The sequence below is a fragment of the Phocoena sinus genome, chromosome 18 (genome assembly GCF_008692025.1).
Source record: "Phocoena sinus isolate mPhoSin1 chromosome 18, mPhoSin1.pri, whole genome shotgun sequence".
NCBI classification, from domain to species: Eukaryota; Metazoa; Chordata; class Mammalia; order Artiodactyla; family Phocoenidae; genus Phocoena; species Phocoena sinus.
This window is the reverse complement of record NC_045780.1, coordinates 51,000,093-51,018,364: the sequence shown is the minus strand read 5'-3', so window position 1 is coordinate 51,018,364 and position 18,272 is coordinate 51,000,093. Positions and strand designations below refer to the sequence as shown.

The 18,272-nt window shown below is 32.4% G+C and overlaps 1 protein-coding gene across 1 annotated transcript in view; it reads left to right on the top strand.

The window, feature by feature from the left end:
- Window positions 1-18,272, top strand: part of MYCBP2 (MYC binding protein 2) — a 279,990-nt gene that overhangs the window by 203,691 nt on the left and 58,027 nt on the right. Inside the window, 3 exon segments of the mRNA XM_032611171.1 lie at window positions 7,801-8,025; window positions 8,880-9,012; window positions 11,357-11,479. Of these exon segments, the coding sequence (XP_032467062.1) occupies window positions 7,801-8,025; window positions 8,880-9,012; window positions 11,357-11,479 (481 nt within the window).

Genomic DNA, 18,272 nt, shown 5'->3' with positions numbered 1-18,272 from the left:
CATTAGACATCCATATTATGACTATGTCTTTTTTAGAATATTTTTAAATCAAAAAATATTTTTTGGGGCTTCCCTGGTGGCGCAGTGGTTGAGAGTCCGCCTGTCTATGCAGGGGACACGGGTTCGTGCCCCGGTCCGGGAAAATCCCACATGCCGCGGAGCGGCTGGGCCTGTGAGCCATGGCCGCTGAGCCTGCGCATCCAGAGCCTGTGTTCCACAACGGGAGAGGCCACAACAGTGAGAGGCCCGTGTACCGCACAAAAAAAAAAAAAAAAAAATATTTTTTACATCAGTGGGAAGAATAGGGATAAATATGAAGAGTGCAGATTCTTTTTTGTGAGGTGCTCACGGTCTCTTAGAACTTGTTGCCCCTTTTAGAACACACTGTTTAATTTTACATCTTAGAGTCTTTCCTCACGTTGTTTCATTTGTCTAAAATGCTTTTGCTTCCATTTTTTTTTCTAACTTTTCTAATATTTTCCTAATTGGCCAGGCTCAAAAGTTTCTGTCAACGTTTCTCATCCCTGTACATCCCAATAATGCTGTAGTTATCAGTTCATTAATTGTTCACTCAGCATATATTTATTGAGTCCTTATTATGTACCAGATACTAAGCTGGGAAATAGGTGTTGGGTGGAGAGGCAAAGGGGAGGGATACAAAATAAGTAAGTGCAGTTCTTGATCTTGGGGTACTCACTATGTAATGGGATAGACATACAATATTCAGATAATTAAGTTGCATTGTGTTAAGTTATAGAGTGACTTTACTTAGGAGGTGACATTTGAGGAAATCTTAAAGAAAAATTGCCAGGACAAAGTAAAGTAATTTCACATTAGAGAGTCAGATGTCCAAAGTTATGGACGCATGCTATGTATGGGGACTAAAAAATGGTCGATACGTGTGAAGCAAGAATTGAGGGTAAAAAGCATATAAGTACTGGGGAAATTAGCTTTTTCTGTCCTTTCTCATGTAGCACTTTGTCTGTAAAAGCGGAAAAGGCTTATAAATGTCTTTCTCCAACTACCCATAATGTTTAGTTTGGATTTTTTTTGGCCTTTAGCCCATTTGTATTTATATACCTCTTATTTCTGTTAAGCTGCTCAAGGGTTGGGGCTCATTTAGAATCCCTTCTTATATTTTTTCTTCCAGAGTGTTAAATATTACATTTTGCTTGTGGTAGGCTTTCAACATTTGTTAAATACTAAATTTTAGTTCTTGGCATTTGGCAGGATCATACTGCTTAAAATAATTTCTGACCCTCTTATGCTCCATATCTTAATTCTCTCATTTAATTTTCATTGTGCCCCTTCGATGTTAAGTTTTTATCATTCTCATTTTTCCAGTGACAGAAGAGAGCTATTCTCCCAAGATCATAAGTAGTAAGTAGTGGAGCTAGCTCTGGAACTCCAGGTGATGTGATTCCAAAGCCTATTTTTTTATGTTTAGTCTACCTTAATCTAGTGGAGCCATGAGGATAAATAGTTATAAAAGGATAAAGTAAATCTAGCTATAAGAATCATATTACTTTGGCTAGAACTCCACAATTAAATAAGTATGAATACTAATAACCTTAATGGCTGAATGAGGATGAATATCGTGATGTATGTTGAAGGTATACCTGGGGAAGGCTGATTTTAAATTAAAATTCTTAAGATTTGGAAACTACAAATGGAAGCCAATAGAATGTTTCAGATAACCAAGGAAAATATGTTTAAAAAGAGAGAGAAAATCAGTTATGCACATGACCTGGGAGACATTTGACGCCTATAATAGAGCCTAAATTTTTTGGAAGCAAGTTTGCTTCTAAAGTAGGAGATATTACTGATCTGAAACTTATAGGCCCAGTTCTTTGGATTCTTTGTCAAAAATGAGGCCTTTTAACATTGTGAATGAGGTTGAGTGGTAGAGAAAGTTTATATCAAGGAAAGTAGATGATACCTCATTAGAAGTATTCAAAGATATCTTTATAATGCCCATATTATCCAAATTCTTGCAGAAGCAACTTGAGTCTACGAACACGCCGTGCAATTAAACAAACCACTTTCCACCTACTTAGTGTTCACATATAGAAAGTAGGCTGATTTTTCTGAATTTGGGGGCTCTGAAGATTTGGGGGAGAGATGAAGGAAAAATATCATTTGGTATTCTCTCTTATAACGTTACTCAGGGTAATTGGTAAAATTAGCAAATGTTTCTTGCATTTTATGTCAGTTTCATTCTTTCGGGATACCTAATGATACCTGATAGTCACAGCTTTAATATACCCCAAATTTCTTGATTTTGTCTCGTTAATAAATTTGTGTGTATATGTATGCATAACCTGTTTTTCAGTCCTACTAAATACTAAGTATTTACTTAATACACCATTAGTAAATATGCTGTCCTTAGATGGTTATCAAAAGCTTCGTTTCATACTTTAGCTTGATGTTTAAGTTTCCTAAACAGAATGGAATTAAGGCTTAAATTCCATTTAAGCCTCTATTAAAATAACACTATAATTGTTTGTATATATGCTGTGTTTAATTTCTCTGAGATATTTTATCTTTTTCACTTTAAAATTGGCAATTTTTAACTCTGTGATCATCCAGCACAATGAAACAATTACTATCTTTTTTTTTTCTTTTTTTTCTTTTGCGTGAGCATTTGGCATGTTTGGTCATGTATTTCTCCATTAAAATTATTCGCTTATTTGGTCTCTTCTCTGCCTTGAAAGATTATTGTCTTAGAGTTGCAATTTGGTGCTCATCAATTTAGTTAGGTTTTTAGCATGCTTCAGTTTCTAATTTTCTTGACAGAACTTTTTTGCCTTCACAATAGTCTTTGAGAATAAAATGATTTAGATTATTGTAGATATGTGTGTATTTGTATATGTGTGTGTATATATATACACACACTTTTACATACATATATAGTGGTGTTCATATTATTCTATAAAATTATACAATATGAAAGCTAATTTATATATTTTAATAGTGAGAAATTGAGACTTTGGAGAGATTAATATTTTCATGAATGTTCGTGTCATTAGACTAAACTTTCCTAAATTTTTGAAAGAAAACTATGCAAGTACATTTTAATTTTAAACTCCAGTTTTCTGTCTGGTGCTTTTCTGATACTTGATAAATGCAATCTTATTAGGATAACACATTTTAAAAATAATCTTATAGTAAACCAGTGTAGAAAGAATTTTCTACAAATGCAGAACAAAAGCAAAAAAGAGTCAAATTGAATCCACATATAATTAACATGTACAAAATTGATTTTATTGGCAATTTGTTACCATGGTTAGCAGTTACATCACTTTAAGGTATCATTGTATATGTTAACTCATGTCCTCAGACTGAGGAAACCCTTGAGTTTGCACATTGAAATAAAAGAGAGGGAATTCCTTGGCAGTCCAGTGGTTAGGACTCCGCGCTCTCACTGTCAAGGGTGCGGGTTCAGTCCCTGGTCGGGGAACTAAGATCCCACAAGCTGCATAGCACAGCAGAAATTTTTAAAAAATAAAAATAAAAGAGAGATACAAGCTTTAAAGTTGTCAGTCACCACATTGCTTCTTTATTCCTAACTCATCTGCATTGCTTTTTACAACGCTTTTCACATTGCTTTTGATGCTCGAAAAATTTATGCTAAAAAATAGAATATGCTAAAAAATATTAATATTGTTTTATGTCAAAAGGTTTGCACCGCTATTCTCTGCAAAGGAGAAAAACCATTGAGCAAATACTCCACAAATTCTTACATACTTGGACGAACCAGTAAGGACATCTTTTTCCCCCCAAAATAGCATTTCAAAATACTTTGCAACATGTTTCCACTTCACCTAAAGAGAAAGTGCCCCTGCCTGCTGTCTATTTTTAAATGTGAAGGGGGCTTTGGTTTTTTGTTTTTTTCTTTTGTTTTGCATTTATCTGTAGGCACACTAATAGAAGCTCATTTTTTTTCTGGCTTTTATATGTTTTATATTTCTGTATTAGCATATATGTATGTATATGGGTCTGTATCTACATCTGTCCCTACATGTACATACATGAGGAAAATACAGAACTGGAGAATATTAAATAAATTCTCATTATCTAAAATGGCTTACAGTTGGTTGGGAATTGTGTTGTTTCTTTTGTGCTGAAGTCTTGGATAATGACAACTTCCATTAACATTTTGAATGTCCTCTTTTTTGTATTTATATAAGCAGTAAAATTGTGTAATTGCTGGTTTCTGGAACGATTTTAATTTCCGATCAAATAAATATGTTCAATAGGATGATATGTCTATGTAAATGTATATCATTTTAATTTTTATGAAAACATTTTGTGAAAATGTTGATTTTTCTGGGACCATGTTGCTGTGAATTGGTTGTTCTGTAACAAAATATTTTTAGACTCTAAAGCAGAGATCCTAAATGCTCTGTGCATTTCCTAAGCTTTGAGATGGAGAAAACTAGGTCTGCCTTTTGATAAAAGTTCAGATTGTATGCTTTTTCTCTATGCTTTTCTTAACAAATTTGCTAACAGCTTTCAGTAACATTTCCAAGTGACTGTTTTCTCATTTATAGAAGAGAGCAAAATTGAAAAATGACTTCGATTTTTTTTTCTTTTTGACTTTTTTTGTACTTTAAACAGAGATAACGAATTCACATATACTACATGCCATTATTATTCATAATAATATTTGCTCTATCTATACAATCTCTGTTAGTCACATTTTCTTTATAAAACAGCAGACTGTCTTCTGTCATAAAAGAAATCTGGCTTGTACTGGAATAGACACATCATCATTTAAAGGAGTTTGAAGGTGTCCTTCTTGCACTGACTGTCTTAAGGTTTAAATCAATGTCTGGCTCTTAATTGTAGTAAATGGCATGACACACTATATCCATGGAGAGCTTTTGACAAAAACTTATGTATCGGAATTTCTTTGCTGTGTGGTTTACTCAGGTGGCTTCAGTTTCCCTTTAGTGAAATAATATTCCAGTGCTGGTGCTAGAGTATAGAACATTGTTGTTACTGTGAACGCATCTTCTGCAGATGATATCCTGTTCCCTTTCTTTGTTGATATTTTTCTTTCTTAAACTTTGTTGCTCAGAATATCTTTAATGCTAGCCAAGGAGTCAGGGATTTGGACGTATTTTCATGGACTTCCAAAGCTTTTTTCCCCCAGGTGAGTTAACTGTAAGGAACAGTCATACATTATTCAGGTATTTCAGCTTGTATAACAAATTTTACATTGTATCTTTGAAGCCTTTACTTAAGATTAATTTAAAAAAATTTCTTTTTACAAAAATCGATCTATACAGAGTTCTGCAATTGAGTTTCCCCATAAACCTTTCCCCTCTAATTCTGCCAAAGACTGTATATTACTAGTGTAAGTTCAACTTTTACTTGACTTCAAATTTGGTATATCTGGCTTTATGACTAGCTTCTCCAACAATTATATACAGGTCTAGCTTTTTCAGAACTTACTTATTTAGGTGGGAGCGTTCCAACCCTATGGCTCTTCTGTTTTTTTCCTAGCCTTGCACAGTGGCCTTTTGAATGCTGGGGTGGGATTGCAGGGAGCAAAAATTAACATTGCAGTTCATCAATTTCATGTGCTGGTGCCCAGGTCTTAAATTTCTGTATAGAATAAAACATGCATTTTAGGATTTCTTGAGAATAACAGACACAGTTCTGTGACTTTAGGTCTATCAGTTCTTTTTATACTGTTTAGTATTAAGAAAAAGGATAGACTTTGCTGTGCATTTATTAATTTATATAGTTTCTTTAACTAATCAATAAAGTATTAAATATTTTAGGACAGTTCTCCTATATTGCCTTTCAGTGAATAACTTGCAACTATTATAATTATTATTAGTGTTTGCCAAGACTTTTCTCTCACTGTTACCCTGAGTGGTCAAATTGGAAATATTGTTATAACTTAATTAAATGCTCGAGATGTAACATTAAAGACCAGTGAAATTGTTTTTTCACTAAATCTGTGAATACTTGTTTAGTTTTTACATCATGCCGTGTAATTTTTAAAAGATCATTTGTACAGATGACTAATTTGACTCTTCCATCTATGAAATAACATCATGTATTTGCTAAAATTGATCATTCACAATGACATTTTTAAATATTTACTGAAAATCTCATGAGTAAAACAGCACAATTTAAAGTTTAGACCTTACTCTCCATTTTTATTTTGAGTGCTTTCTTTGTATTCATATAGTTGTACACATATATAAATTTTTACAAATATGCATGCATGGGTATATAAAATGCATATTTTATTTTAGATTGTAAATCTAAATTTTTCAGGTACTTAAAATTCTCCTTTCCATTAAATTGCCAATATATAAATAAGGAATGTTGGACAAATACGGTACAGTAATTATAGTAAATGTAAATAAATACTGTCCGTAGTACGTATTTGTGTAAGTAAAAATCGATGATTATTCATCACCACAATGAAATTTATAAGATATTATGTGAAGGTTAATAATGGATTTAACATTTTTTCTGACCAACCATATATTAAATTAAAGTCACAGGTACGGAGAATTCTTGAATCCACATTTTTTTAACCTTATGACTTTATTTTTAATTTTCCACTATGTAATGGACATTTCTTTTGGAATGAGACTACTCATAGGGATAGAGCTATTCAGTAATATTTTATCTTGCATAATATGTTAGTGGGTTTTTTCATTTTTATCCTATTTATAACATAACTAAATATTAAGTTAATTTTAACCTAATGTGTGAATAAGTGTCCCATTATGATCTTTTACTGTATTTGAATAAAGCAATTTGTAGAGTCTATATTGCTGTATTTAAAAATGCAGTTGAAGTCTGTTTTAAAGAAGTAATAATGACAGTGGAAGAATTTCCAGTGTAGTACTTTCCTTTACATTTAATTGGGAAAAAGAGCAAATATGGGAAGGTTATTATTTCTCTTTATTGCATTCACGTAGGAAGTAATTTCATCACAGCATTCAGATTCAACAGGAAATTTAGGGCATGTTCCTTTCTTTCATTTTAGAAGTGACTCTTTTATATCCAAATGTATTATATTTATATAAAACCACATCTTTAATGTTAATCTCTCCGCTCTACTAAAATATAATCATCTTTTTCTGTTAAAAGCATTAGTATACCACTGTTTAACAATGGTCTAGCAAATCTAACAAGGCATTTTTATTTGTACTGTATTAAGAAAGTGTGAGTTGTTAAAATTCTATAAGCATTCTTATTTCATTCATAACTAGTAAATATTAACATGTAGCTATATTTCATGCACATTTTTTCATCATTGTTATCTCTGTTTATAGATGAGTCTCCAGAATCTTCATACCTATTTTCTCTATTAATAGTTATAAACAAAAGTACAAGGAAATGAAGGTTTAGACTTTTTAACCCACACCGACAGGCAGTAATGCAGTAATAATGATTCAAAATTATTCAGTTGTGGTTCATATAGTAAATTATTTTTGTTTATCCTACTGTTAAATATTTCACTAAAAGATAAAAGTAAAATCAAGTACTACTGTGTTTCTCAAATTATGGTGGACAGAAGCTAGAGGTTCAGTTCCTCTCCTGCTATCTTTTCTTCTCTTCAGCTCTATTTTAAATATTGTTCAGAAGTGAATAACTGAAAGATTCTTTAATAGTAGTATTAACCAACCCTTGAGCTATCTTTGGATACGTGTTCTTTTTCTTAATTGATGCATTATGGACTTGCTGTAAAAGCAATTAAGAAGGATGTTGAAAGTGATAATAGATTGTATTTTGTTTACTTTGTTTTCCTATTCAAATTTTCAGGAACCTAAAACTAGTACTGATGACTTTTTCAAAGACATAAACTCCTGCTGCCCACAGGAAGCAACAATGCAAGAGCAGGATATGCCGTTCTTGCGAGGAGGGCCAGGCGTGTACAAGGTAGTGAAGACGGGACCTTCCGGTCACAACATCAGAAGCTGCCCTAACCTTAGAGGTATCCCAATTGGAATGTTAGTTCTGGGAAACAAAGTCAAAGCAGTGGGAGAGGTATGGATTCTTGTAGCTTCATGACTTCTAAGATATTTGTTTTTAATATAATACAACCAAAGCATCTCTTTCTTCCAAAGGTTGCCATTTCCATCCCAGGTCTTTAAATGTTAATGTTCTTTATCTTTACCTGTATTGAAAATACTAATGCAATTTTTCTGTGCTTCTTTTTTAATAATTTTATTCTCATAATTATCCTTGTGAAAACAATATTTATATAACAAAGTGATTTGTATTGTATATATAAATGTTCAGTATTTGCAAATATCTTTTCACTATTGCAAATGTGTACTGTAGTGTCATGGATGAACAGCACTTTGAAATATTTGCTATGAATCAGTTTGGAGATGTGTTATATTCAAAGGGTTTCATTTCTTCGTTCCCATATATGGGTGTCACTGAAGTCCTGAGCAAATAACATTACTCTTTAGTCAACTGTGGCATTTGCCTCAGCTGATGAGCTTAAAGATGTAGTGTGTCATGCTATTTCTCAGCGTCAGGGTTATTTTCAAGTTGCATTTTAGGTACTACCAACCTAAATAATAGAGAGTATGCTGTGTTAGGACATTTCAGGTGCCAAACAAAGAGCCGTGTGTTTTGGGGTAGCATTTAAAATTATTAAGGGATTATCCTGTGCCTTAAAAAAATATTTTTACTGACGTCATCAGTGAGCATTATTTTACAAGACTGTTTATTGATTTCTGTCTTACCTCAGGCTGTGGTCTTAATTTCAGAAACTAATTTGATGATAGAGATTTATTGGAATAATTACTCACTTAAACTTTTTGCTGGTTTTCAGCCTGAATGCCCTGAAAGAATCAAGCCAATCAATCATGCTTTTTGTTATGTACTAGGTAACCAATTCTGAAGGTACATGGGTGCAGCTGGATAAGAACAGCATGGTAGAGTTCTGTGAGAGTGATGAAGGAGAGGCATGGTCCTTAGCTAGAGACAGAGGCGGAAACCAGTACCTCCGACATGAAGATGGCAAGTTGGCTTAAATTTGTGATTTATTCCGATTTACCTTTGCAGTGCAGAAGTTTAAACTGTACTGTATTTCTTTTGTTGTAAAGAGCTTTTTTGTGTGTTTACTTTTTAAGTAAAATCAAAACTAAAGGTTTAAAAATCTTGCAATTGTTAAAATTCCTATGTAAAATACATAGGTACTAAATGAATACACATAAAAGAAGAGAATTAGAAGGAAATGTGAAACATATGAATTGGTCTTTGTAAAACATACTTTTTATTTCATTAATACGAATTTAAATGATAATTCTTCTGTGCCAGTTCGGGACTAAACCTTTTACTCTTTCTACCACTAAATGGAAGTTCAGTTTTCAAACCACTGATTGTAGTACTTCTCCCAGGCAATTTCATTCTATTGAATTCTGTCTCAGGAAAGGAGCATTGAATATATGCTTAGCTTCTTCTGGGGGATTCCTATTTTGTTGTTAGAGTTTCAGCTTTAAACTTTATTTTACCGTTTTTCAACAATGATCTCCTTTAATAAAAGATTTTCCTTTTTATCCTCTTCTCTTCATTCTCCTGGTGGCGAAATCTTGTTCAGACCATGTCATCACTTAGGTGAAGCTTTAACTGATTCTCACAGAGTGAAGAGTTACCTCTCATCCTAAAGAACTGAATTCACCACTAGAACAAAACTGATACTATATTGAAGTTAATTTTTATTTCTTCGTACCCAGATTGTGAGTCCCTTGTGGACAGGCAGAGGTTTTTTATCTTTGTATTCCTAGTTCTAAAGCAGTTTTCGCACATACTGGTTGCTCACTAAGTTTTCTAACTATACAGGTTGAGTCACAGAAGTATTAGTTAGGACATCACAATGAGTGGATAAACCAAACATAGACTTTTCTACCAAACCCCAGAATTTATAGGAGAGGGTCAGACAATTAAATGAATATGCTTCTTTATCCAAAAGAGTATAAAGTTAAAATAACCATTATCCAAGAGGTAATATGACCATAGTATATAAATAGATTCAAGAAAGGTTTGGAACTTGTGTGAATGACAGAGTACGTTTAGATATATTAACATGGTACATTAAACATTCTCCCCTTTTTCCCCACAGCAAGCCTTTGAGATTAGTTATATAATCTTCATTTTACATTTCTAAGCTCATAGAATTTAAAATGACTTGCCTATGGTCATACCACTGGAAACAGGGCAGGTGAAAGACTTGAGCCAGAACCTTCATTCATATTTCAAATGCTGTGCTCATTACACCACACTGCATCAGTAATCCACTGAACCCAATTTGAGAACCTACTTCCTCCCTTGTCTTTACAGACCAGTTTTTCTTAGTCAAAGATGATGTCATCATAAAATAATATCCTGAGATGGTAGAACTATTCTTCATTATGTTTTGAAAAGCAAAAGTCTTCATTTCATGTAAATCAGACATTTTACAAAACAACTTTCCCATTTACAGTATACTTGCTACATATATAATTATTACGTATTCATAAATTCTTAAACATTTTCATTATATAGGGATATTCAGATATAAATGATAATAACCTAAAGCGAGATCAGCTTTATATAAGACATAATTAAATAATCTGAGAATGGTTTAAGTGACTGTCAGGGTCTTTCTAGCTTAGTAATCATTTTAACTAGCAATGAGCATAATGTGTAAGAGTAGACTCTGGGACTGGACTGCCAGGGTACAGATGCCAGCTCTTAACTTTTCAGTTGTCCAAATTACCTAATATCTCTGTGCCTTGGTTTTCTCATTTACAAAGTGAAGATACTTTATAAGTTCTATATGAAAGCTAAGTGAAGAAATAACAAAGCTATCAGACGGTAAGGTTAGCAGTTGTATTCCCATATACTTAGAAGGTAGAAGGTTCTTTTTAGATAAAATGCTTCTTAAATTAGGATATCGTTTCTACTAAGATATATACGCAACCCGAAAAGAGGTGTGAGAGAAGTTTAAATTTCTCTGTGATCACTTAATGATTTTTTGCCATATATATATATATATATATATATATATATATATATGGCACAATAAAAGCAAAAAAAAGCAATAATAGCAAATGTTAATAGCACAATAAAAGCAAATTGACTCCACAAGAGCATATCCCGTGTCTAAATATTATAGTGATTTTGATTGATGAAAACAAAAGATTTTGTCATATACTTTACTTTGTTGGTGTCAGTGACCTAATTGGTAGATCTATTATCAAATCTAAATGTGAGGTTATTTTAAAATTTAACCACCAGAAAAATCTTTCTTGCAATTTTCTCTCTTTATAAATGGAGAATAGCACATAAGAAACTAATTTTATAGATGTTCTTTTTATTGTAGAACAAGTTCTTCTGGATCAAAATTCTCAAACTCCTCCTCCAAGCCCTTTCTCAGTACAAGCTTTTAATAAAGGGGCAAGTTGCAGTGCCCAAGGATTTGATTATGGACTCGGAAATAATAAAGGTAGGTGTTTTAAGTGAGTCTTTTACTTACCTAACTGTAATATTTTTATTACCTTCTCCTATAACCATTTTTATTACTGTTCACACACAAAACTTTAAGTTTGTTCCTAGAAAACTAACAGTCAAAATGTTTATGACAGTGTTCTTTTTACAGTATTGGTTTTATCCATTTTAGCTTAAGTTTATAGTTCTTGCTTACCTGTTCTTATTTTGTAGACACTCCTTTTGAATTCACATCATAAAGATTCTGTGTCACTATATCCAGTAGAAGAACTTTTATCATCCAGTTATTATTAAATGTTAATGAGCAAAAACGAACTTTCCAAAATGATCCATTTAAAATCAAAATATTTTAAGTAATATTTTTAAGTAATATTGCACATCAGCTTTATTAAACATGTGTGGTTTTCAATGTCTAATCAAGTTATCTTAGTTAATTTCGAATGACATGAATTGATAGCTTTGGGTTTGGTATGTATAATGAAACCAACAAATTGTAAAAAGAAAAACAAAACCCCTAAGCCATATGGATATAAAATGTATACAACTTGTTTCGGTTGCATTAATAGAAGAGACCAGCATCATGGACAGGCCAAATAATAATTATTTTGGAGTAATTTATGCTCGAATTTCATCCGAAATTCCATTTGTATGTAAATTTGGACACATTGACATGCTTTCTTATGAACCTGCTCCTAACTCTTAGCTTCAAAATCGACGATATTGTCAGAAGGTAGCATATAGCTGGACAATGGGTAGGAAGGAGAAGATAGCCTACATGGAAATACTTTTACTTTAAAATGTTATTTAAACTAATTCATGAGATTTGATTTCCAGACACAAATACAGTTGTTTTAATACCTGACTTGCAGAGCAAGTGAAATAATGAAATAGTCAACAAGATACAGAATTACATCAGTATAGAGGAAATATTCAATTTAAAATAAAACCACTTTCTGTTTGATACCTTTATTACTTTCCACAAAGTATTTTTATTAAGAAGGAAGCCTTAGCTACAAGATTTCTTTTTGGCTCTTCCTCCTGCATCGGGTTGCTCTATCCTACAGGCTTGGGTACTATCTGCTTGCTCATTTCCGGTAGCTCAGATTTCAACTAACTTAAACTAGACCTTCATGCTTAAGTAGGGTAAATGCTTTGTGGTGTTTTCTTCATGTCCCTTTCCTTCTGCCGCTCCCAGTCCTTAAATTAAAATCTCAGTGTTTACTTACCACTATATACTTGTATAGTAATCTGTTTTAAAGCCATGTTTAATTCAAATTGTACGCTTTCAGTCTCTAAAATGTCTAAATTGTACTGGTGGCTGTCACATTAAATCAGTCTTTAAAACAGAATTTGTTAAAACATCATAAGAATAAAAACCAACTTTCAATAGAGACAAACATTGCTGAGAACATTTGTTATTAATTAGAAATAATGTATTACTTTTTTAAAGTGATATTGCTAATATTGTTCAAAAATAGCATGTACTTCTTAATAGGCTTTTAAAATATTTAGATGGAGTGAAGAAATATTAAGAAACTTTCATCCGATTAAATATATCTAACCTTTATTTATTATCTTACCTTTAATTGTAGTTCCCATTTTCTTTAACTCTTTATGCTATCCAACACCAAACAATTGTTTTTTGCAAAAATTCTTTTTCCTTAAAACAATTTTATAAAATTCTTCATCACCTCTAAAATCCTTTTCTAATCCGCAGCATTAATTTTTTTAAGTGAAGAGATGTAGCTTATGTGCACAGTTCTCCATATTAATCTGTTTCTTGTTGGTGTTTCATTTAAAATTTTATTTATGAAACTTTATTATATCTAGAAAATATTCCTGGAAAGGTACTGTTTTCCAGTTTCTGCATCAGCTAGTCTCCATATGGTTCCCCCCCAACCCTTCTTCTTCAGCATCATTTAAACTATTTAATATTTATATTCTCATAAATAGGGAGCTATCATCCATCCAATATATCATTTCTTATTTTTAAAAGTATTTTTCTGTTAATGTCCTTTGTATTTAATTTTGAAGAAAATATCGGAATTCATGTCTGAGATACTATTCAAATAAGGTACCTCATATACCTTTTTTTCTTATAGGTCTTTTATAAATTTTTACATTGCCTATCCGAGCAAAAGAGTTCATGCTTTTAAAAATGTATAATTTCTCTGGCAATAACAACTTTAAAAAAGAAAATATTAATTTATAACTGTAATATAAATGTATTACTAAATTAATAACATATACTTTGCCTCCCTTCAGTCCTACATTGAACTATTCATATTATTTGCATATGTTCTGCACGAAGTGTACTGCGTATGAGGCAGGGTGATAATAGTCAATGTCAGGTACTGCACAGAAGACATCATCGACTTAGATCTTCCTTTATACTTGTATGGTATTGAATCAACTTATCATACTTACCTCATAGACTCTGTATTCTCTCCTGCTGCTGCTAGATGTTTGTATATGAATTTAAATGGATTTGTTTTTGTAAGTGGGCCATGATATAAAATTTGTTGGGGTGCTTCCATTATTAAAACAGCATACAACATTCGGTCCCTAATTTGAGAATAACAGTCACCAACTTCCACAACAGTTCTGAATTGGCATTGTTTTATTTAGTGTTTAACTTTATCTGAATGTCATAAAGCACCATTTACTTTGCCATTTTGGATGTTAATTAATAACAAGTTGTAGTTTTGACTGTTTTGCCCACTGCAGGTGACCAACTGAGTGCCATATTGAATTCCATTCAGTCACGGCCCAATCTCCCAGCTCCTTCCATCTTTGATCAAGCTGCAAAACCTCCCTCTTCCCTAGTCCACAGCCCATTTGTGTTCGGACAGCCCCTTTCCTTCCAGCAGCCTCAGCTTCAGAGTAAGTCTTGTCAGCCTTACCTGCCTCATCAAACCATTTCTGAAGCTTTGTTCTGAGTTGTTTATCAGTTACTAATTATTTATCAACTCACCTAACTGGTTTTATTTAATGAGGACGTTATCCCTTCCCACATTTTTGAAGCACTTAAGCTATTCTGACCTACGACATTCTGCAGCTAAGACATTTGTTTTTAATCACTTTTTTTTATTAAGTGTAGTTATTAAAATATGACTTTTATATTTTCTATTCTAATTCCAGAATAAGCAAATCATACTATAAAATATATTAAGAAAACATTGATTTAAAAAAAATTTTTATAATATGCACGACTATGGTAAGCGTCAGTTATAAGGATAACTTTCATTGTTTTACACCGGATTTTTGTTACTTAGAGATGCCCCAAGAGAATGGACCTATTTCACTCTACCAGTGGGTGGAGGAGAGGCTGTACTGGGCAGGTTTGTTTGTTTCTTTTAAGTGAATTTGGTGTCTGTGAAATGTATAGCAGCTTAGGTTTCCAAATGTTCTCACAGTGTTGTTTCTTCTCTTGCTTTTTGCTGTTCTTGTTCTTGTTCTTGTTCTTAATAAGTTAAGCCAATCAGTTGATTCCAGTTCTGCCTTCTAGGATTGTTCTAGCCCTTTATCCATGATAGTAATTCATACTGATCTGGAAAACAGACCCAAAACAAATTACATGTACCTGGGTCTTCTTTTTTCTTAATAAGCTCCTGAGGCTTCCCCATAAACTTCTCAAACCTCCTAGTATGACAACAATATGCTCTTCTTGGCCTTCAGTTCACATGTTGGCTATACAGTGTATAAACGCACTCACTGAATTGAGAGAGTTTTTGGAAGTCTCAGCTTGTACACCCATTTGTTTGAATTCAAATGCATGACCTCTTCGCTTTACTTTAGTAAAATACATCCACACTTAGATCTAAGTTATTTTTCTACAAAAATACTTTTATAGCTATTATTAGGATTACTTAAGAGAATGCCAGCTGGTTTAGTTTTTATTAGGAACCAGTGTAGTGTATAGTTAGCAAATGATGTTATTCATTATGATATTATTACCTGTCTTCGGAAAAGAGTATACAAGAGTATACTTTTTAGGTTTGCACTATACGTTAGGCAAGTTCAATTAATGAAATTAGTTTGTAAATATAAGTATCAATTTCTAGCTAATCATCTCTATTCGTGTGTAATATTCACTTTAATGTCTCTTAAAAGAAGAATTTCAAGGAAACATAATAGTGTCATGTGTGTGAAATAGTTTTTTCCTCCTTGATAAGCATTATAGAAGAATGAAAGAGAAGTGAAGACTTAGTTTACCCATTTAATGGAGTGACAGACACTTTACATTTAGACGTACCCAGGTTGCAGGAAGCTTTAAAGGTAAGGACAAGGAAATAAAAGGGAAAAAAACATCATAACCGGGCAGAAAATCATATGAAAAATAAAATTGTAAAAGAGAAATTACCCTGATAATGTCATAGTGGCAGCAGACAAGAGAACTAAGGAATAAGAACCGTTTTGTTCTACCTAAAGGGTTATTGCAAGTCTTCTCGAAAACTTCTCTAAAAAAAAGTATTTTTATTAGTGTTTTTATTTTACCAAATTACTTAATAAAATATTGTAAAAGAAAATGTAAAGACCATAAGAAAATCAGATTTGCCTCTTTTAAAGGATAATAGGTTTCTAACTGACATTGTGTCAATATAATTTTGTTCATATTGTGTCTAAGTGTTATCAGTACCACCACTTCCTTTACCACCATCTTGGAGCAAATTTGAAATCATGGCCTAGAAATGTTTCAGAATTACCAGTTTTCTGAATCATTATTTGCGTGTACTCCAATGATACAGACTTCTTATTCTCAGCAGAATATCACTGAAGTTTGACTACCCAGTTCCAGAAACCAGAAGGCTTAATCTTTAGCACAACTAAAAACGAGTATGGAATCTAAAAATAGTTTAATGTTTTGTAGATATATTAGAATTGTAGTAAGTACATCATAGGAAGATTAAATATGGCAGAGTTAAAACTACCTGAGTAAGATATTCTTTCCTGAATTTCACTGCCGTCCATCACACTAGCATTTCATCTTGCTTTAGAAGATGGCTTATTTATACTGAACTTCCCTTTACTAATTAGTAAAATGAGAATCATTTTTGTCTTACACTTTTGTGATTCTAAAATATTGTATAAAATATTATGCATAGAAGACTGTATTTACTAGTTCTTGCTTATTCTGATAAGTCGACTATGTACTTACTACTGTGGAGCACTTTAGTACATCCTCATTTGAGATAATGTCTCCATTTTACAGTTAAGGAAACGGAGGCTTAAAGAGGATAAATGATATGCCCTAGAAATATACATAGTAAATGGTAGAGTCAGAACATGAGCCCAGTTCTCCTGACTACAAAGGAGGCCATGTTTTTAAATATCTAGCTTTGCCTACTAATAAATAATGTAAAAATTTGTTCTTTAGTATATAGTTTTTACATTTCTGTTTCCATTTGGTTCTAGCCTCCAGAGTATTAGCTTGGTTTGGATTGGTTATTTTCCCCTTCATAGTTTAAGAATGTAGCATGGTTTAAAAGGAAAAGGTTTCCTAAATACTGTAACTCAAGTTCCCAGCTAAGTAGATGACATACATAAAGTAGGGACATACATAAACTGCTCCACATGTCAACTTTATGAGCATTATTAATCAGTATTTCTTTAGTTTTTTTTTTTTCCCCTGAAGCATAGGGTTTTTTTAAAATTAATCTTTGGAAATGAAAATAATCTGGCACATTAAATTCATTTGGTAATTTTTTTAAGTTGCAAAATTATTTTATACATGCACACATACATATATACATAGAAATTACTTCACCTGTTATTCTAGTGAAATAGAATAATTATAGAAATAAAAGTCACACAGTTTCCTTGTCTTAACCATATTTATATGTGTGCAAAGGCATGAGAGAGAAGAGAGATGTGTATATAAACTTTTCCTTTACTGTTCCATAATTTACTTTTTTATTTCAAAAGTATTTATGTAGGTTTTAGAATTGGTAAGCAATTTGGCAGTAAGTTTCTAGTGGACTGAGGTGGGGAATGATATAGGTGCCCGCTTTCTTTTAAGAATATTACATTCTGTATTTTCATTATCTTTTCCTCATTTCTTTTGAAAGCATCATTTTATTTGTCCCATATCCTCTGACAATATCTTATACATCATAAGCATTCAGGGAGCATTTATTGACTGGAAATGCCTAAGATGATCATTTCTTCAGTGTAAGCTATGAGTTTAAGATCATGTGTTTCTTGTTATCTTATGGTTGATATTCCTGTCCTTACTCAGAGTACATCTTCAAAATAGAGGAAGAATACTTCAGTAGTAATTAAATTTAACTATAATGTGATGATGTGATATCTAATAATTCTGAGTTTATACTGATGGAATTTTACAAAAGATCCTCCAGCTGAAAAACTGTATTTCACGTGACTCTGTTTAATATAAACATTTTCTAGCTACTGTCCAGGGAGCTAAATAATTTGCTTTTATTTTTTTTGTAGAAAAAAATGGTAAATAGAACATTAAGACAGTTTACGATTCTCCCAGAGATTTTAAATATGTAAACATATAATATATATATCAAAGTATGTCATACTTTCAAGCCCAGATATGACAGCTCTAGGTTACTTTGCAACGAGTTTTTCTGTTATACCCGTAATCACATTCTCAAGTGAGACAAAACTTTTGCTAAATGTGACAAAAGAGTCCACCTGAGTATCTGCATGCATATTGGTTTGTGTTCAAGAATACTAACATATACTAAAGCACTGTGTTTACTTACTTAGCTTATAAAGATGTAGTGATGGAAAGCCTTAAGCTCAGATTTCCTTTCCAGCCA